The sequence below is a fragment of the Leptinotarsa decemlineata genome, unplaced genomic scaffold (assembly GCF_025532065.1).
Source record: "Leptinotarsa decemlineata unplaced genomic scaffold, Ldec_3_MD MMD2_P_RNA_scaffold_6, whole genome shotgun sequence".
NCBI classification, from domain to species: Eukaryota; Metazoa; Arthropoda; class Insecta; order Coleoptera; family Chrysomelidae; genus Leptinotarsa; species Leptinotarsa decemlineata.
This window is the reverse complement of record NW_027412533.1, coordinates 11372346-11397855: the sequence shown is the minus strand read 5'-3', so window position 1 is coordinate 11397855 and position 25510 is coordinate 11372346. Positions and strand designations below refer to the sequence as shown.

General features: G+C 32.8%; 2 protein-coding genes across 4 annotated transcripts in view; both read right to left on the bottom strand.

Moving 5' to 3' along the window:
• The window catches only part of GlcAT-I (Glucuronyltransferase I), a 33569-nt gene extending 16424 nt beyond the window's left edge, over positions 1 to 17145 (bottom strand). The window contains exons 1-5 of one of the 3 annotated variants that reach the window (XM_074169969.1): positions 17066 to 17145; positions 16761 to 16993; positions 15642 to 15727; positions 9152 to 9436; positions 7327 to 7437 (exon numbers count right to left, since the gene is read on the bottom strand). In XM_074169969.1, the coding sequence (XP_074026070.1) occupies positions 7327 to 7437; positions 9152 to 9436; positions 15642 to 15727; positions 16761 to 16993; positions 17066 to 17130 (780 nt within the window). In that variant the 5' untranslated portion in view covers positions 17131 to 17145. Of the gene's footprint in view, positions 1 to 7326; positions 7438 to 9151; positions 9496 to 10209; positions 10546 to 15641; positions 15728 to 16760; positions 16994 to 17065 lie in introns of those variants that run through there. The other 2 variants (XM_074169970.1, XM_023174037.2) reach the window with 2 other exon arrangements.
• The window catches only part of LOC141480137 (uncharacterized), a 288325-nt gene that overhangs the window by 212701 nt on the left and 50114 nt on the right, over positions 1 to 25510 (bottom strand). The window lies entirely within an intron of this gene.

Sequence of the window (25510 nt, the reverse complement as noted above, 5' to 3'; positions counted from 1 at the left end):
TTAAATATTTAGGGTTTATGCTTGACAACCACTTAACGTTGAATGGTCATTTCAGTTATATTCAGAAAAAAATACTCAAAAAAACTATATTTTTTTTCGAGGGTATCTCAGCATTTGAGTATGAGCTCAAGAATTACCGTATATAATACAATTATCAAACCTCACTTTGAATATTGCCCGACCTTATTGTATGGTTTTGACCTCAATAAAATGAGATCACTACAAAAACTTCAAAATCGTGCAATGAGAATCACTTTGAGATGTTACAGATATACACCAATATCATTGATGTTGGGAACATTACAATGGCTATCAATAGAAAATAGACTTATTTATTTAACTATGAGTTATATCTTCAAAATGTTGCATAATCTTCTTCCATCATATTTTCACAAATATATAACTATCAATACGCAAGTTCACCAGCATGATACGAGAAGTAAACATAACTTACATGTGACTAGGCAAACAAAAACTTACAATATTAAAACCTTGGTGTTCAAGGGATTCATTGCTTACAACAAGTTGCCAGATAATATAAAGGAATCAGAAACTCTGCAACAGTTTAAAATAAAAATGATAAACCATTTACAGCAAAAGTAAAATCGTTGTATTGTATATCTATCAGGATTAATAATTTTTAGTATCAATACAAGTATTAATATATGTATCTTCTTACGGGATATGAGTGTATAGTGGGTAGTGGGATAGCATAACTTATTGGTTTCATATGTATGTTTGTATATGATTATTGTGGTATTTGGCTGTAGGTGAATGATATCAATATATGTATTTTCTTTCGGGCTATAAGTGTATATTGGGATAGCATTCTTATTGGTTCATATGTAGGATTGTATATGATTATTATGGTATTTGGCTGTACTTGAATGGTTTTCTTTTAGCAAAACGATGGAAAATATAACTCGAAATGTAAATACCTAGTGTGTACGTTTAAATTTAAAACAAAACAAATATATTAATACTATCGAAGGAGCTGCTTATTACTATATATAAGATTATACTTTGTGAATGTAGATTAGGATTAACTATTTCAATAAAGATTATTATTATAAACAAAAGACGTAGACAAGATGATTGAAAACAGACCAAGTTCTAAATTTTTGTGGGTAATAATTGACAATAAACCAAAATTCGCCAATCACATTGTAACTGTCAATAAAAAGCTAGCTTCAGGATGCTTTGCGGTGAGAATAACGTATAAGAAACTTGATTTTTTGGCCGCTATATCGGCATATTTCTCACTCATTGATTCTCATTAAGGCACTGAATTCTTTTCTGGGAAGTATGTTGGAAAAAAATAGCTATAAGATTCATGTGTAATGTCAAAAGTCGAGACTCCTGCAAACCCTTGTTTGGAGTACATACAATTTTGACAGTCTTTGTATTTTTTTATTTTAGAAATTGTATGATTAACAAACATAAACTGATATTTAGCGACTACTCCAATAATTACACCCTTCATCATTAAAAGTAAGTGATAACATGAACTGAAAATAGACATGTAAATAACAATAACCTAATACAAACATTCAGAATATAAGAACATGGTCAATAAAATTAAATGAATCAATGTAAACTGAATTGAATCAAATCAATAAAATACCGTAGATATTACAGTTAGCTAGTGACCTAAGATTACCCACACCAGCCTCTACTCTAGTCAAAGACTCCTTTTTGTATAATAGTCTTAAGATGTTCAATCAATTACCTGACCATATCAAAAGTTTGAAGGATGACTTTAAATTTCGGAAATCAGTAAAAGATTTATTATGTGGTAGACCTCTAACTTATTTTATCATCTGTATTTTTAATATATACAAAGTATGGTATACTGCATCTTTATTATTTAAAATTTTTCTGGTATTCTCTCTTCAATGTATCTCTCTTCAGTATCTGTATGTATTGTATGTGTTGTACGTTATTTTTAACACCTCGACGCGTGTTTCGATCACCAAGTGATCATCTTCAAGAGGAAGATAAAACAGTTTTATTTTCAACACCTCGACGCGTGTTTCGATCACCAAGTGATCATCTTCAAGAGGAAGATAAAACAGTTGTATCTTCCTTATGAAGATGATCACTTGGTGATCGAAACACGTGTCGAGGTGTTAAAAATAACGATTTGGTGGAAGATAAAACAGTTTTATCTTCCTCTTGAAGATGATCACTTGGTGATCGAAACACGTGTCGAGGTGTTAAATATAACGATTTGGTGTTGGGAAAACCTCCAGTAATATTCGTGAGAATGTAGTTGAGGGTAGTTATATATGCAGTTCTCAGGAGTAATTCTGGATTTGAATGTGACCAATCTTAGGAATTTTCTCTGAACTTGTTCTAATATATGGATGGTCACTGATTGTAATACATTAATTAGCACTTGCACAAACAACAGAATCCATATATGAGAAAATAATGAAATGGGCTGAAAAAAATCATTTAGCACTAAATACACAACACAACAAAGTTTTTGTTTCGGGGTTGAAATTAGATGATTTTAATGTATTTCCACGTGTTAAAACCGAAAGTGACCATAAAAATTATATATTAGCTCTTGTTTTCAAGATAAAGTATCATTATATTATATATATGTATATTGAGTTTTCAACAAATGAAATATTTCATCACCAACAGTTGGTACACATGTTTGTTTACATAACACCCCTCTCATCAGCTGTTCTTAAGTAGTAAACATAACCTATGTGAGTTTGTCAATTGTACGCACGTGGTTGCTATTGAAATTTTCGTGTGAAGTTGATTTTTAAATTAATTTAAGTGCTGATCTGAAATGCCTCGAAAGTGTGTGAATTCTGTCGATAGCTTTTGCTATATATGTGGTGAAATAACATTTAAGGCTCAGAAACGTAAAATGACACCTATCGTTAAAACAGCCTATGAACATTATTTTGGTGTGAAAGTTGGGGACCAAGATAAATCATGGGCTCCTCATATATGTTGTAATTCTTGTTCCGTCATATTGCGAGAGTGGCTGAAAAATAAAAACCGGGCAATGGCTTTTGCAGTACCTATGGTTTGGCGTGAGCCTACCAATCATACAGACGACTGTTATTTCTGCTTAACTCCTCCCATTAAGCAAGGTTTATCTATGAAGAAAAGAGGAACGGTTAAATACCCTAATCTCCCATCTGCTCTTCGGCCTGTACCACACTCAGACAATTTGCCAGTCCCTTCTCCAACCCAAAACTATGAAATTTTAGAGGAAGGTGATGAAGACTGTTTAGAAGGAGCAACCCATCCTTCTACATCCTATGACCCTGATTTTGAGGTAAGCGATAGGTCTAGTGATCCGCACAGAATTAGTCAAGCAGAGTTGAGTGACCTTATAAGAGATCTTCGCTTGTCTAAGGAAAAGGCTGAGCTGTTAGGGTCAAGACTACAACAGTGGAATCTTCTAAAACATGATGTGAAAATATCACATTAGGTATTAGGTAACAAAAGAGATGATAACTTCACAGCATTGGTTAAAGAGCTTCTTCAAGCTTACCACCAACTTGGATGCAACATGTCCTTGAAAATTCATTTTCTTCACTCTCATCTTAATTTCTTCCCACAAAACTGTGGAGCTGTGAGTGACGAACATGGAGAAAGATTCCATTAAGATATTGCCTTAATGGAACAGAGATATCAGGGCCGTTGGAATGAAGCAATGCTTGCAGACTACTGCTGGTCTGTGTGTAGGGATGCTCCAGAAGTGTTTTATAAAAGACAAGCTAAACGACAGCGATCTTACAATGAATCGGATGGACTTAATTGAAATTTGGTGGTACAAACTTCTTTTATTTGTCAAAACACTAAGAATAATGTTTTTTTTTATTAATTTTGTACTTAAAATATTCTAAACGAAACATAACAATATTGTTTTATGTACTTTCACTTTTCACGTATAGTATAACTACTCTTTAAGATTACGTACTGTGTATCTCAAAAACCAGAGCTAATAAAAATTTTTCATTGTTATTTTCGTTTTTATCACCCCAAAATTAGTAGAAATTGACTAATTTAGTGTAGGAAACATTCAAAAAATATTTTTTGTTGTGTTGTGATATCAGCAAAACAGCATTAGTCAAATTTACAATGCAGAACACCACCGAAACTCTCAAAATATATGAAGATAGCCAACTAGAGGTGACATCCAAACCAGAAACAAAAATGCTAGGTCTAATTCTAGATCATAAGCTGAATTGGGGTCCTCATATAGATTCACTATGTGATAAACTACGAAAGAACTATTATGCACTGAGATTTATGTCAAATCATTGTGGAAGAGAGGTTCTCCTAAATCTGTATTATGCAACTATTGGGTGTCACTCGCGTTATGGGATCTTGAATTGGGGTATGAGCTCCTCTGCTGAACGAGTATTTATTTTACAAAAGCGTGCGATCAGAATAATTGCTAGTTTGGGATGGCGACACTCATGTAGAAGCTCATTCAAAGAGCTGGAAATACTCACAGTTGCTGGTCTGTATATATACGAGATGTGTCTCTTCGTTTATAAGAATAAAGAAAAATTTTGCGCAAACCAGCAAGACCACCCATACGCAACTAGAGCTAGGGGGTTGTTGATAGCGAATCCTCACCGAACCTCCCTCTATCAGAAGAGTCACCTATACCTTGGACCCAAATTGTATAACAAGCTAGATGTTTCTATTAAGGACTCAATGAAAATCTGCATTTTCAAAAGACAATTGAAAAAATATCTTATCGAAAGAAACTGCTACACCGTTGACGAGTTTTATTAGTTACTCTCCATAAAAAAACTGTTAATTACCTTCATATGTACAGTTTAGTACCTGTCGTGTTTTGTTGTTTTATATTTATATACTGGGAAATACTGGGAAATAGGTTTTTGGACTTGATAAATTTATCGTTAACCACTTGAACATTTCCTGATGGTTGGAAAATTGCCACCATCGTCCCTATTGAAAAAATTACAAACACCGTTTTAGGATCTGATTTTAGACCCATAAATACCCTGCCAATTTATGAGAAAATATTAGAAATCACAGTGAAAGAGCAATTGATGAAATTTATAGCGAAACTTAATATTTTGATTATAGAACAATCTGGCTTTAGGGAATCCCATTCATGTGAAACTGCACTGCAATTCCTAATCTCTTTGTGGAAAGTTGAGCTATCTAAAAAACGTATTTATTATAGGTGTTGTCTTTCTGGATTTCAAAAGGGCATTCGAGACGGTTACTTTTGATGAAATTAAATAAGTATGGACTAGATTATAAAGTATTACAATGGTTCACAAATTACCTCACATATCGGAAGCAGCTAATTAAATATAATCAAGTGACATCAAGTACTTTAAATGTAATTTCTGGAGTCCCTCAAGGGTCAGTATTGGGTCCACTGCTATTCTTGCTGTACATAAATGATATTGTGATACATGTTAAAAGGTGTAAGATAAAACTGTTTGCCGACGACACTATGTTGTACTGTTCTGGGACGACTAATGAAATCTCAGAATGTTTAAATGAGGAACTATATTATAAACGAGTGGTTATGTGACAACGGCCTCAAGTTAAATGTTAATAAAACAAAATGCATGTTAATAGGTAGCAAATATCGTTTGAAACAACTGCAAGATGAATGAACAGCTGTCATTGAATCTTTATATTGATAATGTCATCATTGAAAGGGTAACAACTTTTAAATATCTGGGAGTGGTATTAGATCAAGAATTGAACTTTAATGCACACTGTAGTTATATTCAGAAGAAAATAGCCACGAAAATTCATCTTTTATATAGATTGAATAATAAAAATAAAAAAAAATAAAAAAATAAATGAATATGCAAAATTAACAATTTATAAATCAATAATAGCACCCCACTTTGACTATTGCAGTACATTACTCTATTTTGTGAGCAATGAAAATCTAAACAGAATACAGAAGCTTCAAAACAGATCCATGAGGGCAATATTAAGTTGTAATAAACGCACATCTGTGGAATACATGTTGGAAACACTGTCTCTTATGTCTGCTAAACAAAGGATAACACTAAATATGCTAATATTTATATTTAAAATTAAACACAATATGTTGCCAAATTATCTGAGTGATCAGTTGACCTACACAAGTAGTATTCATACACACTCCACTAGAAATAGAATAGGAAATTTTTATATCAACAGAGAACATATAGGTTGTGACTCGTTGTATAGTTCTGGTCTGATCCCATATATATATATATATATATATATATATATATATATATATATATATATAATTGATAGTGTAACGACCGTATGTATGTATAGAATAGTAGTTTTTCGGGGATTCGGTCTGATTAGAATAAATATTTACTCTTTTTAGCTGCCCGAGCTTTCGCTAATGTTTATTAGCTTTATCGAGGGCTGTAATATAAAAAGGACATGAAAAATATATATATATATATAAAACATAATAACGGATAAAACAGAATACCTGTGCTATTTGAGAATATTCAATTTGAAAATTTCAATTTTGAAAGAAGTCTTCAACATCAAAATGACAACTTTTTGACATTGAATAATGTAAAATACTTTTTCAAATTTTTATTATCGTTCATTATGGGGATTTATACTGTGTTACTATTACAGGATGTAATAGTAACACAGTATAAATCCCCATAATGAACGATAATAAAAATTTGAAAAAGTATTTCACATTATTCAATGTCAAAAAGTTGTCATTTTGATGTTGAAGACTTCTTTCAAAATTGAAATTTTCAAATTGAATATTCTCAAATAGCACAGGTATTCTGTTTTATCCGTTATTATGTTTTATATATATATATATATATATATATATTTTTCATGTCCTTTTTATATTACAGCCCTCGATAAAACTAATAAACATTAGCGAAAGCTCGGGCAGCTAAAAAGAGTAAATATTTATTCTAATCAGACCGAATCCCCGAAAAACTACTATTATATATATATATATATATATATATATATATATATATATATATATATATATATATATATATATATATATATATATATATGTATATATATATATATATATTTTATTGTTTTGTATTTTATAAGCGACTGACTGTACTATGAAGAGCATTATTTACTAATAAAGAGTAATAATATATATATATATATATATTTGTTTTTCGTTATACATGGACGTCTTCCTTGTTACGATATGTAAATGTTTATTGTGATGCTTTTGTTACTGTTCAACAAGTGAAATAAATATTATTATTATTATTATGATGTGGCTTGCATATGATGGGTTCCATACATCCATACAGAAGATATGTATTCAAGATGAGATCTTACCAGAGAGTAGTACAGAATTTTTAAGAATTTGATATCAGTGACATCTGAGGTACATCTTCTTAGGAAGCCTAGCATTTTGAGAAACTTATCAACAGTGGCCGACACGTGGGGCTGAAATGAAAATGAGCTGTCTAGGAGTAAACCTAAGTCTTTTTATTTCTGTAACATTACTGACTGGAACTTGTTTTATAGTATAAGAGAATACTTTTATGGCTAAAAGTTATGGAATGGCATTTACGTATATTAAGTTCCGTAACCATTGTCAAAACACCAACTGGATATTTGTTTCAGCTTGGTCTGGAGTTCTATACAATCATTTGGTGAATCGATTTTCTTGTAAACTTTCAAATCATCTGCAAAGTTTAAAAATTTTGCATCAGGAAAACATCAGAAAGCTTGAAAATTTTGCATTATCAAAGCAGTACATGAAAACATTGAACAGCAATGGTCCTGAATGGGATCCTTGGGGATGATGTCTATATTTGTGCAGATGTATATGTGTTTATATTTTCAAATTAGCAGCTTTGTCAATAAGACCTGATGTTCTTTGGACTATAAAGCATATTATTATTATCGATTCATTCAGCTGAGAATGTTTCAGGAAATAATCTTTACGAATATCACTTGACCCAAAAATTTTCTCAGATAATTGTCTGTTTCTTACAGTTGTAGAAAGGGCAAACTTTTTAATACACCATGATACATTACAGCTTGAATTAAAAGTATTTTTCACACAGAAAAATATTCCATTCATCAGTAACTTGTGTTATTCAATAATTCACTGATGAATAGAGCATCTTTCTTTGTGAAAAATACTTTAAATATAAGAAGTAACATATTTCGGAGAGAACTAAAAAGTTTACCGTTTCTATACCTGTATGTTCCCATTACAATTTTCATTTTATTGCTCGTATCTTAATAAAAGCAAATATTTCTCTAGTTTTCATTAGATCACAGTCTTCCATTTATTTTGATTATGAGTTGACCAATATGGCACTTGTAAGAAAAGTTGAATGTAAGGATTTGGGCATCTAGGTATCTCAGAAAACTCTTCCGTTTATTTTGCGAACATCTTATGATTCTTCTGTTCACACCACAATAGTTTTATATTGCTCTGTAATTATATCCATTGTAGAATTTAGTACTGTAATCTAGTGTCCATATTATCATCTTATTAAAAATGTGCAATCTAAATTTTTAGGTTTTTTCATAAACTAGACCTCACGATTTAATCCCCACAAACTTTATTTGAAAAATATATCTCACATGTCGAGATAATATTTTTCAAATAAAGTTTGTGGAGATCAAATCGTGAGGTGTACTTTATGAAATTACAATGTATCTTCATCAAGTAACGGCCAAATCAATCAGTAAATTTTTAGGATATGTAGCTCATAAATTAGGTTTAATAGTAAGTGAATATCATTATAATGAAGTTAGAAATATCATAACTTTACCATGCCTCAAGGATAACTGGACAATTCAAAACTCCATCAGGCATTTCGATTGTACTGGAATCCTTAACTTATATCTTTATGTATGTCCCAAATAGACGGACGAGGCATAAAAACTCTTTTATATATATGCATTTTATTCTTATCTATGTTCTATGTTAAGATAAGGTAATTTGTACTGATAAAATTCATTTCCAACATCTAAACTCAACTGAGCCTAAATTGAAAGACATTTATTTACACAAGAATCGTTTACCTCTTGTGTAAATTTCACTTTGTGGTAATAGGTCTAATGTTTTGTAAACTGAATTAGGGTTTTCCCTTTGTAAGTTAATAAATAAATAACAACAACTATCATCAATTATAATTACCTTGCCTTTCAACTTTTCAAATGGAGGTGTTTTGGCATTCAAATGAGTGAATGCAAGTTGCGACTCTGCTAATACATGTCGAACCAAATCTGATTTTGTTTCAGAGTCTTCTATAACAATCCAATGTATGTTTGGAACGAGCCGCAGTGTTTGAGAAATTCGAGTAAGTTCTGCCCTTTGTACATATCTGTAATATGTTGGTGTAACTGCATATATAATTTGATGAATTTGGGAATTCCTCTCAGATTCCAAATGTTCCAGTAAAAATTGCTGATGTTCGGAGAGCTGCAATGAGTTTTTATGTAAGTCCAGTGCATCACGTAGAATTTGTGTTTTATCTACATCTAAAATAAAATTATTTAGACATGACTCAGCACAAAAACTAAAATAATTACTTCCACAAAATATTCATTTGATAGATTTAGGAATAAAAAAATAGTGATTTCTATTAGAAGAAAAAGTGATGTTTGGTGTGAGTAGAGTTTGTGGTGATGATTGGTTATTCAACAGCATTTATACCATCAACGTATTTATGGTTGAGCCTAGCACCACTAATGAGACCAATGGCGGGTCGAGGCGGTGCTGTCTGGTGTTGAATCATAAATGTGTTATGCTTGCAGTGAAAAATGCAGAAAATCTCAACAGCAATTGATGTCAAAGCTTGGCTCTGCAACTAATCGCCTTGGGAAGCCTCGTTTATCTTTTATATCTAAGGGTAGAGTTTTCTGACAATCCCATGGAAGGCTTCTTGGCAAGGGAAGATGTCATTGACCTTACTCACTCAGGATTATCTTTTAAAGACAGTTGAGTCCAGCAATACATTTGCGGCTCAGCCTAGCACCACTTATGAGACCTATGGTGGGTCGGGCTCTAGTTTCCAACTAGCATTTATACCCTTTCACAAAAAGCTGCAAACCTTCAACTGGAAGGTTATATGAGTAATAACAAAAACAGAGATATTGGTAGCCATGGAAGTGAGGTATTAAGTAGGAATTGCTTTGTGTACTTTGTTGGTAAAATACTGTTAGAAAGCAGTTCAAAGTATTGGTTGTCCTTACCATTTCCCGCAATTGCTATCCTCCAAATTAGTATTAACATAGGGACTATTAGAAAGTAAACAATACATTTTCCAGACTTCATGTTATAGTTTCTGTGATATTGAGAATCCATATATCAACTTTTTTTTCTGAGTTGAGTACTAGAACCGTGGTGAGCACACTTGAGCATAATAATAAGAATCTGGTCTTATCAGATATTTGATTAAATTATTTGGATAATACTTAGGTATCAAGGTCATGCACGTGAAAACATTTTTTTTTCAGTTTCAACTTCTTTCGATATTTAAGTCTACCACAGAGTAATTTCTTAGTACTCTATGAGTCAACTATGTGCATAGAGATAATTATAATATGGACTGAGCGTGACCGCATGACGTCACTTTTAGTTATTGCAATCAATGTTCTCTCTTCAATGACCAGTCCACATTATGACGTCATTGGCTTTGTGAAACATTCTATATTTATGACTGACCAATTCACGAATCTACTCCAATGAATACAAAGTTAATGATTTTTACACGTAAGATGATTCTACTGTGAGAAAAGTTCCATATGAATATTGGAATGTCAAAACAAAATTCGACTGGAAAAATTCCACATATCTTTTTCACCTCAAATGACTGTCATCTGCTAATCGCAATATGTCGCCCTTAAAGCCGGAATTACATTATTATGTTGTGGTGTATTGTGATACTCTCTGACGTGAGGGCGAGTGTCGTGTCGGGGCGCGCTCTGACGTTATTTCGAGTCAAAACATTGGTGGCCTTTGGTGAAACGCATGGAATTGGCCGTGGTACTACCCACGACTCACGATCGGAAGGCCGTGGGTTCGATTCCCGCCTCGACCAGATATTTTTCTCGGGAGAATGTATCTTGTTGAAGCTGGGATGATTCTGCAACCGTGTTAGGAATCACACGTTATAAGGTAAGACCGCGTACTCATTGCATTTGAGCGTTGCATAGTCTCTTTGGAAAATAAACTGGCGATATTCACACTCACAAACAATGAGCTGACGACGATGTTTTTTTAACATTCAAATTATCTTATGCACCTCATTATATTCATTAATTTTATGTCGGTTTCGAATTATAAACAGAATTATTCATTCATTAGAAACAAAATACTGATTATTTAAAAAAAAATATTTTCAATTAACATTATTAAGACAAAAAACTTAGATTCCTATCGATACATAGGTAAACTATAATTCACTTTCTCATATACATCTTCTGCTGTATCTGTGATATCTATCACTTTCCTCACAACTATGATAGGAGCTGTCGATGATGAAATTCCGTTATTCGTCTATTTTTTCTTCATCATCTCCTTCGATATTATCTTCTTTCAACTACATCACTTCCGACGTTTTTGTAAAAAAAGTGTAAATATTTTATATTTATCTTTTCAAAATGAATCAATTGAAGAGCTAATGATAGAAGGGAAGGTAGTATTTTACAATGTTCAAAGTGTTGACCTGTTATAAAAGTATTGACAGAACCACTATAGCTAGTACCTACTTCTGCATTTAACATCACGTTAGTTGTACCACAACTATCGATACATTTTTCAATAGCTTCAAAATGATTCATCATTATATGAAAGTGGACAAAATGAATGAATCATCGAAACATTTTTCCCTTATTTGTATTTTCAGATTAATTTTTGCAATAGCTAGATCATACGAGTGTGTTATTTCCATATGAGTTTCAGTGCATTTCGTAGCCAGTTGTTGACCCTGTTGACCATCTATGGTTAATATTACTTGAGTTTAATCCCAACACCAAACCGTTATTTTTAACACCTCTACACGTGTTTCAATCACCAAGTGATCATCTTCAAACGAAAGATTAAACTAAAATTACATTTAATATCATTCTTATTTATACCATAGATACCTCTGCTAGGTACCTGCGTCTTAATTGTCCTAAATTCATTTTTAATATTGCCTTATCTATTAGTCTCAAATTAATATTATAGTATTGTTAAATTAAATTAATTTTACAATATTGTACTATATATATACCGTAGATACTGCCCTAATGGGGAATGTTCCTCCTGACGAAAATCAAGTAATTTTGCATAAAAGAGCTCTAAAACAACGCATTTTAAACTTATCATTTCAACCTTTTTCTTTAAAAAGTTATTTAAATACTTAAAAAAGAGAAATGAAATAAGGCATTCACCATTTAAAGGGATTCGTTTCTATTTCACCATATGGTAACATCGGTTATAGCTAATGAAGGACAATGAATGTTACCTGTATGAGACAAACAAAGATGACATATTTCAGAGGCGTGCTGTTCTGTTTACTCATGTTCCGAGTCATTCTGTGACATATATGACATTTTGTGCACCTAACCTATCTTCCTCTGTATAAATTAATAACAAAACAACTGTTGTTTATGTGACTTGTGGAGGTGGTATTGAACTATAATTTATATTTTGCCTCAATTGTTGATTTATAAAGATAATTTTCTTTTTTTAAAGTAGAGTATCTAGGTACGTATGAATTATTTCAAATTGATATAGGCGCTGTTGCCAATATGTGAATTAGAAACAAATCCCTTTTAAAATTAAAACCCAATATACGAAACATCAATTTGAATACTTTTCGAAGTGAAATTGAAAAACTCTGAATTAAACTCAACTTTATTTTGTTCAAACTTGCATTTGCTGTAATAACCCAAATTGAGGAACATTCCCCATTGTCCGAAATTAATTTTAAATGTTGCCTCATCTACTAGTCTTAAATTAATTTTATTGTATAATATTGTAAAATTAAATTGTACAATGTAGATAAGGCAACATATGTAAAATTTATTTAGGACAATTAAGACGCAGGTACCTAGCAGAGGTATCTATGGTATAAATATAAGGACAATAGTGTATGTAATTTAGTTCAATCTTCCTCTTGAAGATGATCACTTGGTGATTCAAACACGTATCGGGGTGTTAAAAAACAACGATTTGCTGTTGGGATTAAACTCCAGTTATATTCATTACTAAACCAAAGGTTCCAAACAGTGCATCACAAGGATCTATGGTAATGAATGATGACATTATTGGCACTTTTTCTATCGATTTCATTCGAAAAATAAATGTCGCTCATTTCGCAGCTCATTTTTTTCAGTATAACACAAATTTGTAGTTCCTTTAGGGTATACTGGGTACAGTTGAGATACAGATCGGTTAAAACTGTGCAAATATATCGTAAACGATTAAGCGGGTATTGAGGGGTTCTAGAGGAAAACGAAGCGGAGGACAGGTCCGAACATGAATTTATTGCCACGCAGCTTCCCGCGTGTTTTCGTTGTATGCAGGACGCCATATTGTTTCTTATTACCCTAAAATAAGAATTTTTCTTCTGACTTATATGCTTACACTTTCTGTTATTTTTAAGTGAATGTATTGAGTGTGCATGTGTGATTATTATGACGCTTGTAGAATAAGGGATGGTTACTATTTTCAATGTGTTATTCTTACTATCGTAACTATAAAGCATATTTTACCAAACATGGTTTTGGGGACGATTGAAACATTTTTGTGGGTAGTCTTTTGTAGATGCCAAAAGTTCGTGTAAGGAACACTTCCCGAGGGTAAATTGATTTATCGCGCTATGGTAGGCTTATGAGGAGGTAAAAACTGGAGATTCACTGCGGAAAGCGGCGGGCAAGTATGGTATAAACCTCTGTTCCCTGTTGAGATACATTCGAAAGCGAGATGCGTCCAGCAAAGACGATCCCAACATTCAATCCAGCTTTCGCAAAGCGGGAATTCACCCATATAACCGGAATCTGTTAATTGAGATCGATATTATGCTCCTGCATTTGTGACAGATTTTAATCCGGACAATACGCTCAAATGCTGTCTGACGGTCCTTCCTCCGTCAAAAATACAACTGACGATTTTCTTCATTATTTTGATCGTATAAAAATTTATATTTATAAATTTCGTAAGGTATAAAATAAATGTATTTGTCGAATTTTCAATGAGGTTCATGCACATGACTGCCATGTAATACCCCTCGTCATAGCAGCTGACAATTATTGTTTTAAAAAATGTTATTGAAACAATATTTTAATGCTTTTTTTGCTCGGTATGAAAATCATCGGAGCAGATTTTTTTCCAATGACTTTTTTATTCTGTCTTCTTTAGCTCCACCGCTCTTGGAGGAGTTGACGTTCGGAGATGTTATTTGTTAGGGAAAAGTATTATTGTTAAGGCTCGCGCAAACCGTAGCGGCCGCGAACGCGGTGGCGGACGCTGTGGCGATGCGTTCAAACGCTGTGCGTGTAAAATAATTAAAGAGGGCAAACCTAAGCGATCTACCACACGCGCCCGCTTGTTTTGCAGCGAACTGTCCGCGTCTCGCTTGGCGTTCAGCGGTAAAACGCTGCTTACACTATTTGCCCGCTCAATTCGCGCGATCTTCTGCAGGACAAAACATGTTGAGCACAGAGGAGCTTATCGAAAGTGTTCGTGGTTAACCAATTTTGTATGATTTCACTAATAGTGAGTATAAAAATATCAAGAAAAAAGACAAAATATCAGACGAGATTGCCGAGTCGTTTGAAGGGGTAACTGGTAAGTACAAAATAACATATTTGTAGTAGGTAATGTATTTTTCTTAAAATATTTATTTCAATTATTAATTATTGTCATTAAAAAACGAAACAAATCTTTGACGAATTTGAAATGCAGTATTTGTTGATCTTCTGTTATCATTTCTATTTCTAATGGTTCCAGGGTACGCTTCATTTTCTTCTAATAAATTGGATGGCAAGTCACACTGTTTTATGAGCAAGTAATTGTGTAATACACAAACAGTTTTAAAAATAATTATGACTGTTTCAACTTTTACTTCAATAGGTCTGAAGAGAAGCCGCCACTTATTGGATAACATTCCAAATGCATTTTCCACGACACGGCGTGCTCGGCACAACCTTTTATTAAAGACTTCTTTTCTTAGATCAGATTTTGATTGACGATGTGGAAAAGGTCGCATTAAATATTCCTTTAGTGGGAAAGCTTCATCACCAACAAGAACACAAGGTGTACAGTCATCTTGAAATGGCAAAGGTTTATCTTTTGGGACATTAAAGGTTTTGTTATCAAGTCTTTGCCCCATAATAGATTGTTCGAACAATCCATCGTCGCTATTTCTGCCATATCCTCCAACATCCAAACAGATAAATTTGTAATCATGATCTACGATAGCTAGTAAAACGAAAGAAAACTTTTGCAAATAACAAAAGTAATTAGATCCAGTTTTATCCGGACATTTTATGGTAATATGCTTTCTGTCAATGCTTCCTAAACAGTTTGGAAATTGCCATTTTTCGTAGAAACCATTTATACTTTTTTCCCATATTTCTTCAGTTGGTTCAGGCATGTATAAGGGTTGCATATGGTTCCAAAGCGCAGTACAAACCTCAAAAACTATGGCGCTCACTGTTGGAAATCCCATTCTAAAACTATGGCCAATAGTTTTACATGAATCTCTAGTTGCAAGATATCCTAAAAATAAATATTTTCTTAAAGCATTTTAATAGATCAGCAATAAAAATGTTATCAAGAAAAATGTTAACTTGTTTCAGGTGAAGAAATAAAGAAAAAATTGAAAAACCTACGCGATTCCTATAGTAAATATTTAAGAACCGAAAAAACCACCACTGGACAAGAAACGAAGATCTTGGATCGTTATAAAACTTGGCCTTGGGCTCAACAAATGGAATTTTTGCGACCTTCCTTGGCATTTGCCAAAACACATTCAAACGTAATGTCAGTACGACAACCACCATCATCTGAACTTACTGAAGAAGGCCACAATCAAGTCCAATGTCAGGAAACAGCAGATAAAAATGACCCTTCGGTTGAATCACAGACACCTAGTGAAAGTACCCAATCACTTTCTGACATGCAGCAAACAAATACTAACCGTCAGCCAATTGGTACAAATCAGCCACCAGCAAAAAAGAACAAAAAACATGAATTCAGCAAAGCACCAGCAACTCAGTTAAGCCAACAGCAAAATCAGCCAGCAAAACACCAATCATCTTCATTATCTGTAGAGCAAGTTATTTCTTATTTTAATAGGAAAACTGCAGAAAGTGCATGTGATGACATTGATGATATATTCAAAGGATATGTTAAGACTGTAAAAAAAAATTTCAAAAAGAAGACAGGCTATCATTAAATTTAAAATATCACAACTACTAATGGAGCAAGAATTGGAGCATCTGGATGAGGAAGAGCGACGCAGGTCTACAAACTCGTACGTTTTTCCACAACCTGAGGCTTACTCCAATCCTGTGGTGCATATTTCTGAAAATTCTTCTTCTCTGGACAGACCGGGATCATCAGAATCCAATTTTCACGACAGTGAATCTTCTGTAGATTGGTATGAAAGATTTGGAACTTCACTAACGAAATTCCCGTCCAACATTTAAAACATGTGCAATACTTAATTAGGTAGATACTTATTTCGTTATTTACTTGTTCAACAAATAAAAATTATGTTTTAAAAATAATTATTTCGTTAGTTACTTACTAAGTGTTACAGCTAGTCGTTCAGCTGGTCCTATAGGTTCTCTGTAATGAGTAAACTGTTTTGTTATGTCCTCTTTTATGAGATCTAATATTTCATCGAAACATTCTACAGTCATCCTGAAATATATTAAAAAGCGCTGTTCGTCCTCTCTTAGTTCGTGATATAATGTGTGAAATTCTTCTTGAATTTCACGAGTTGAGTTAATATCGTGAATCCAAATTCTTCGTTTCTTTCTACAAAAAAATATACAGGTCAATTTTATAACTATACCTATTTATTAAGAAACAAGATTAGTTTATACTTACTTTTGAGGTTCACCATCTTCGTCAATTAACATGGCGAGAAGCAACGTTTCCTCTTCAAAATCCATATCGTTTCTTACACTTTGAACGCATTGGTGTGCGGTGGTTTTGTTCGCTTTGCGACCGCATCGCCACCGCGTCCGCCACCGCGTTCGCGGCCGCTCCGGTTTGCGCGAGCCTTTATGATTTTCAGCCGGCATAAAATGACTTAGTCAACTATAGCGCTACCTCCCGGACTATTAGTATATCGAAGGGGTTGCGAAATAGAGTCGACTTTAGGCGAGGGATACCTGAAGAAAGTGGAAAGGTGTGGTTTGTGTGGTTTTACAAGCAAGGTTGGCATCAATCAGTGATATAGGGACAGCAATTTTGACGTTACGGTGACGTTACTGACTTTAATCAAAATTATTATGTTCAGTATAAATATAAATAGAATGTTTAGTTTTTCTATATATATTGTAATACCGGAGGTAATACCATCAATTACAATTACTTTCTATGTATATGTTAATTAACATAGAAAGTTTAATTTTTCATGATTTTCGAAACAACTACGTTCAGAACTGAATCACAAGAATATCACTTTTTCCTGGTCAGTTTTTACTTCTAATGTTCGTTATGGAATTGAACAGTAACGCTAAGCAAAGAAATACATGAAACAGTATTAATGTAAAATTCAACTCATATGGAAATTTATCATCTTTTATATAATAAAATGGCATAACTATACCATCTGAGGCCCTTGGTGAATTCATTAGATGGGACCCCAAGAAAAATCACTGAGATAGTTACCAACAGTTATATGGAATATCTAATATGTTTAAGCATAGGTATTACATATTTATAATAAAATAATAGTTCAATGTTAACAAGATATTTATTAAAAACATTATTTTCACCAAGATTTCTGTTCCGCATCATCAAAGTTTAAAGATCGTGCTATAGAATTTTCAATAGACAATTGTAACAAATAACATTGATGCAGTACATACTTCAGATGAGCTGCGTGGTATAAAATCATCCTTCATAATTATTAAATCAGCAAGTTCTAAAATACATGTTGACTTTTCTATTTAATCTCTGGAGTTGAACCAAAAAACTGAGAACTCTTTTGGTAAATCAATCAGATATGCCTTTTTTCTAATATTCAACAAACACAGTTCTTCAATAGACCAAAAAATGAAAATTTCAAGTTCTGATGCCAATTGAACACAACCACCACTAACGAAAGACCGACCAACAACTGTCTATAAATTCCTAAGAAAAAAATATAGAATAGCGAAATGCAGCAGGAGGTTTAAATTAGATCAAATTAGAGCTAAACTAGAAACAGGAATAAAATGGGCATAATGAAATTATTTTTATAATCGAATTATTAGTTATCAAATTGTTTGGATGATTTTTACATTTTATTCATTAATTTTGGAATGAAGTTTCATTGTATTAATGCCGACCATTCCCATTTATATTTGGTTAATATTAATCTTAATTCAGATTGGGTAAACCCGCCAAAAGTTGCCTTTGCTCGATCAAATAACATCGGGCAGAGAATAATTTCTTGCGGGAATAGCCCAATTTGGAATAGGATTAGTGCCAACAAAATCATTTACTATCAGCGGTTGACTCAAAAATGACAATATCTAAAACAGTTGTGATTCTGCTACAAGCAATCGTGAGCAGCTATATGTTAGAGTTCCGCGATGAAAATTCAATTCAAATTATGGGCCAAATGCGCCTGAATAAGGAAGCAATGACCATATAATTAGAAGGAGAGTTATATTGATAATCGATTCTATATCTCGAATTATTATAATACTTTTCCATTAAAATTAGTCCATCACCAATTCCACTCACAGATCATATCACAGAACTTTCTCCCCGATCACGACAGAGGACGGTTGTGCCGATAACGACCACCCTGAAAGATGGCACGTGAATGTTTGTTTACTATTCTGTGGTCGTGGTCAGAGTGGAGTCCAAAAGGTGTGTACCTCCGAATAACCAACCACAATTACAAAAGATAAATTAGTTGATATGTGCTCTGATTATACCGGTGTACCAAAATCATCGATTTACAAAATACTAAGAGAAGCAGAAATTCATGGGGACGTACAAACGCCAAAAACTAGTAGCGGACGACAAAAAATCACAGTCGATGAAGAAGCCAAAACCAGTATACGCAGAACTATTCACAGTTTCTTTTTCAGAAATGAGCTGCCCACACTACAAACAGTTCTGGAGGCACTTAGCGATCATGAATTGGTCCCAAAAATGGGTAAAGAAACTTTTAGGAAACTTGTACACGAAATGAAATTTAGGTACGGAAAAGTTGACAAGAAAAGCATTCTCATTGAACGTGAAGAAATAATAGCATGAAGAAGAAACTATCTAAGAAAAATTGACGAATTTCGGAAGCTCAGAAAAAAATTGTACTTCATGGACGAGACATGGGTTAACCAAGGACATACGGTCAAAAAAGTATGGCAGGATGGTAATATAACAAGTGCACGACAAGCCTTTATTGAAGGTTTGTCAGTTGGGTTAAAACAGCCATCTGGAAAAGGTAGTCGTCTGATAGTTACGCATATAGGAAGCGACAGTGGATTTTTACCAAATGGTGAATTAATATTTAAATCTAAGAAAACAGGCGACTATCATGAAGAGATGAATGCGGAGGTGTTTGAAAAATGGTTTGAAGGCATCATTCAACTTGTGGAACCTGAGTCTGTCATCGTCATGGACAATGCCCCATACCATAGTCGACATTTAGAACCATTACCGAAACAATCATGGAAAAAGCAGCAATTCAAGAATGGTTAATTAATAAGAACATCCAATATAACAAAGATAGTTTAAAGGCAGAACTACTTCAGCTAACAAAATTACACACAGACAAATATAAAAAATTCGCAATGGATGAAATGGCGTTAAGTCGTGGAATTACAGTTTTAAGGTTACCACCATACCACTGCGAATTAAACCCAATAGAATTAATCTGGGCGCAAGTAAAAGGATATGTGGCACGAGAAAACAAAACATTTAAATTAGTGGACGTGCAACATCACCTACAAGAAGCTATTCGAACTGTTTCTGCAGAAGACTGGAAGAAATGCATGCAGCATGTTTTCAAATAGAAGCAAAAAATGTGGGACGTAGACAACCGTATTGAACACAATATTGAACCAATCATAATTCACTTTGATGATAGCGGTAGCGGTAGCAACAGTGACGAATCTGAGGTTGAAGATTAGACGAAAATTTGTACATTTACATTTATATTATATTCTAATATCAAAAATTTGTAATTTGTATTTTCTAGTACCCCTGACGATGAGTTTGAGTTACTCGAAAGCTTGAGAATAGTTATAAAGAGTTCACTTATCAATTGCTGCAACCCAATAGTGAAAAAAAGTTATATATATATATATATATATATATATATATATATATATATATATATATATATATATATATAACAGAATAATTAATTAATAATTAAGATAACTACCTTATCCATGCGACCAATTGTATCTTCCATCGATGCACCTAACTCAAAACTTTGTAAATTTCTAACGAATATTTTAACAACTTCCTATAAAACAGACAATCCTTATTATATTAAAGATTCTTTTTCATTTAGTGAATTTATAAATAATTTTCAGCTTCCTCAAAATTATGTTTTGATAAGCCTAGATGTTGTTTCACTTTTCACAAACCTACCGTTAAAAGTAGTGAAACAAACTTTGAACAAAAATTGGTCTAACATTGAAGAACACTGTGAATTAGACAAAATTACATTCATGAATATTTTAGATTTTATTTTTGATTCAACATATTTTATATTTGAAGACAAATTTTATAAACAAATATTTGGCACACCTATGGGTTCCATCATTTCACCAATTTTATCGAGTTTTGTTTTAGATGAGCTTATTGATGACTGTATTCAAAAATTATCTTTCCGTATTCCATTCATCAAACGTTTTGTAGATGATTTGATTCTGACCATACCTACAGATGGAAAAGAAGAAATTTTGAATGTATTTAATTCATATGATCTCAATATCCAATTCACTATTGAAGAGGAAATAAACAACTCAATTCCTTTCCTCGATATGAAGTTATTGAGATCAGAACAAAATATTATCATCACTGAATGGTACAGAAAACCAACATCAAGTAATAGATTTATTAATTACCATTCCTATCATCCAAATAAAATGAAAATCAATTTAATAAAATCATTAAAAAACAGAATCATCAAAATTACCCATCCCGACTTACGAAACCAAAGTTTGTCTAATTTCAGTAAAATTCTGATCCAAAATTCTTATCCTAAATCTTTAGTAAACAGAATTTTATTTTGTGAAAGAACAAACTTTCAAAATAATAATGAAGAAGTTGAACATAACAACGTTATACCTTCATTCATATATAAATCACTCCCATATATTCAAGAATTGACACCAAAATTAATTAATGTATTCCGAAATAATAACCTCAAAATATCTAAAACAAATGTCACTTCTATATCTAAATTATATAGTAAAGTAAAAGCTCCAATTTCAAATAAACAAAAATCCAATTTAGTATACAAAATTTCTTGTATGGATTGTTCTAAAACATATATAGGACGAACATCTAGACCTCTAAGTAGTCGCATCACTTCCCATAAGAGCGACTGTAGACGAAATGTTGATTCTTGTGCATTAACAGAAAATGTTAATTCGGAGGATCATAAAATGAATTTTGAAAATCCAAATATTTTAGATAGAGAAACCAATACAACGAAAAGAATATTTTTGGAAATGATACATATTAATAACGAAGAACATTCAATGAATAAACGAACTGATATTGATAGTCTTAGCAAAATTTACACGTACCTACTGAAATATGATAAAGAAAATAAAAAATCTAGTAATTCGAGTATCATTCAGAATTTTCCCACTTGACATTGTCAGCCAAAATTTTTATCAACTGTCATTTATTAATGTTTTTCTATCTGTTTTTGAACCATTTTATATTTTATTCTCACGTTAGTAAGTTCTCCATATTTATATATTTTTTACAAGATATATAATCTTATTATTGTAGTTGTCCTGACGAAGGTGTGAAATATACCGAAAGCTTGACATATAACAAAGAGTTTTCTTTGTAACAGCCCAGCTATTGACTGCAACCTCACGAATTAAATCGATTTATATATATATATATATATATATATATATATATATATATATATATATATATATATATATATATATATATTGTGTTTTTTATTAATATTGTTAATTTATTTGGTACCTACTATAATTACCACGATTATTACTCCGTTTTCATAAGGCCCACCTAATGACTACAACGATTAGGTAAATTACGATATTGCAAAGTTTTAATGAAATAAATAAAAGATGTGTATGAATATTTTAACTAATTGTACTAAGAATTTTTCTTTCATTCATAACCCTCTCAAAAATTAATAAGCACACCCCCGATTTGCTGCCAACTTGGCTTACTTCTACTCTCAATCATTATTGGTTTTAGTATAGTTGTCTCCATTAGTCTGTGAGCACTGAACAAACATAATGAGGTAGGTGGTTGGTTACAAAAGGTACCTACCTAACTCGATATTAATTAAAATTATGCTACTCAAGCAAGAGTTTTCAGGAGATAATTAGTTATGAAGAATACATCGTGAAAGAAACAGTAGAAAATTCAGCAATATTTAGGGCACTTGAAATTAAAATTAAAACAATGCTCTAATAGGACAGGCGATGTGTGATATCTATAGATGAGATGGCTTTAAAATCCAATCTTTTTTTTTGATACAGGATGTGATGAAATTATTGATTTCGAAGATATTGGAGAGGCAAATAAGAGGAATTCCATATGTAGAAATGTTCTCGTTATTATGGTTAGAGGACTTTATTCTCCCTGGAAACAACCGATTGCTTTTTTTCATTGAATCACAGCTACCAGCAAAAAATCTACGTGATATTTTGGATAAGTGCATTTCTAAATTATCCAATATAGGTCTGCATGTTGTTGGCATTGTGAGTGACATGGGCTCTAACTTTTATGAATTGTCAAAGTTATTAGGACTCACTTTAGAAGAATCTGAATTTGAGCTCGGTGTAAAAAACTTGTTTATATTTTTGTTCGAAGTCATTTGTTAAAAGCCACTAGAAACAATTTTTTAAAACATTCATTTTATTTTGGAGGCAAAAGTACATCTTTCAGCACGAAGTGCTTTTATATATCAGTTGAAATGTTTATTTAACAATCGATTTACAGAAATTGCTACTGGCGGAGCAGTTTCGAATATATTATTCAACCTAATGAAGGATGTAGATTTTCTTCATCCTTGTGAAAATTTTCCAAAAATGTACATGATTAAGCTATTCATAAAAATGAAAATTTTTTATAGTATCAAATATACTAATAGAGATATCAATAATACCAAAGGTAAATCTGTAAAAAGGAAACTTAAGATTCAGTCACATTTTTAAATTAAGTGGTTTTGGTAAAATATCTTGTTTCATTATTTTTTCATTTGGAACCTTACTTAATTAGAACCCTCAGATTGTATTGATGTTGTTAATGAAAGTTTAAGTTAAGATTACATGAAATAACCAAAGTCACTTCTATTCATTTCATCCTTAGTGGACTTATTTATTTCAGAGGATATAAAATTATTATATAATATATAAGCATTATTCTATTATCGTAACTTTATTTTAATTTTCTATCTAATGAATTGGATTTACAAAATAAAGTAATTTAATTTATTTCTTAAAAGCCAATTCATCATAAATAATGATAAATTGGCCACATAGTTGAATATTCTCTATTATTACTGCGAAAGTTGTTCAATTAGCAATATAAAAATTGAATGGAGTAAGATGCCCTTCACACTATAATTTTATATTTCACAGTGAGCCCACGTACTATACTAGAACGTAAGAGAATGCATTTTTATTTGTGTATATCGCATTTTTCTCAGTGAACCAGGTTGTCTATCACTCAAAATCTTCGGTTCGGAGTTGGGACACCGAACATCAAATGATCCGACGTTAATGTCGCTTCTCTGTGGTAGGTATTCTCGGACCGAACATCAAAGGCTCCGACGTTAATGTCGCTTCTCTGTGGTAGGTATTCTCGGACCGAACATCAAAGGCTCCGACGTTAATGTCGCTTCTCTGTGGTAGGTATTCTCGGCTTCTATTTACTATGGACTCAGTCTTGCATTAGACACCGTAGGGTACAGGGTACAGACGTGCGACGAGTGATAAGTGGAAGTAATAACAGTGAGTCAGTATGTTGATTAAGAGAGTGAATACGCTAATTTTAAATTTAAGGAACGTTCGGAAAAAACCGTCGAACACAAACTTTCATATGTAGATAAAGAATGTGTTGAAGTGTACTGTGGATCAAATTGTAGGAATACAATTTGATCATGTTAGGCATAAGGTGTTTCTCAAGTTGGTATCAAACGTGAAGATGCAGGCCTTTCTGCAGGAGTTCAGTGACGGAATACGTAGGAGATGAAGGAGAGGAGGTTGATGTCTTCATAACAGAGGATACTGACGATATATTAGTGAAGATTTACGATTTCCCATTGAAAATGGACAACCAGAAAATCAAGAAGAAGATGTCAAATTATGGAATTTTCAAAAGTATTCGAAATGAGAAATATGTTGGCGAAGGGCTCTTCAACGTGGAAACTGGAATAAGAGCAATGTGGATGAAAAAACCAGTACCGTCTTATGTGTCGATCGAAGGGTGTACCTCATTGGTTACGTATTCCAATCAGGTTTATGGTTTATGAAGCACCAGGACATGAAAGAAAAGATTGTCCAAAAAGGCAGCTGAAAACCGAACGCTTAAAAAGACCGAACGCTCCAGTAGTAACTTATGATGAAGAAAGGCAGACGGAAAACACAGAGATGCAGTTGGAATTTCCTGAAACTCAGATGGATGAGTCCACACCAGTAAATCAAACAATAGAAGGAGAAAAGGATAAACGCAAGGAGGAAAAGGAGCTCAATGAAAATTTTCCGGAAGAAGAATCGGAGATTGAATCACCTACACCTGGTAGTTGGGAGGACGTTACGAAGATAATGGTCTGTTTGAGGAAAAAGAAGCGACAAAGAACAGATATCAGCTCCAAAGAGGGGAGGAAAGTGCCAAAGCTGACTATCAACCTTCCAGCAAAAGCCGGAACGACTTGGACCGACTGCGACAAGTGGAACATGGTAACATCGGGAAAGAACGAAAAGGATGAACAGGCTAAGGATAGTGAAGATCAATTTTTCTGAGGAAGTGAAAATCTGAGTGAGTTTTGTGATATATACCAGTTAATAACGCAAGTATATTATTTGTTTTCCCATCGTGAATATCCTTGAGACGTTGATTAATAAATTAGGTATATATAGATATTTTATC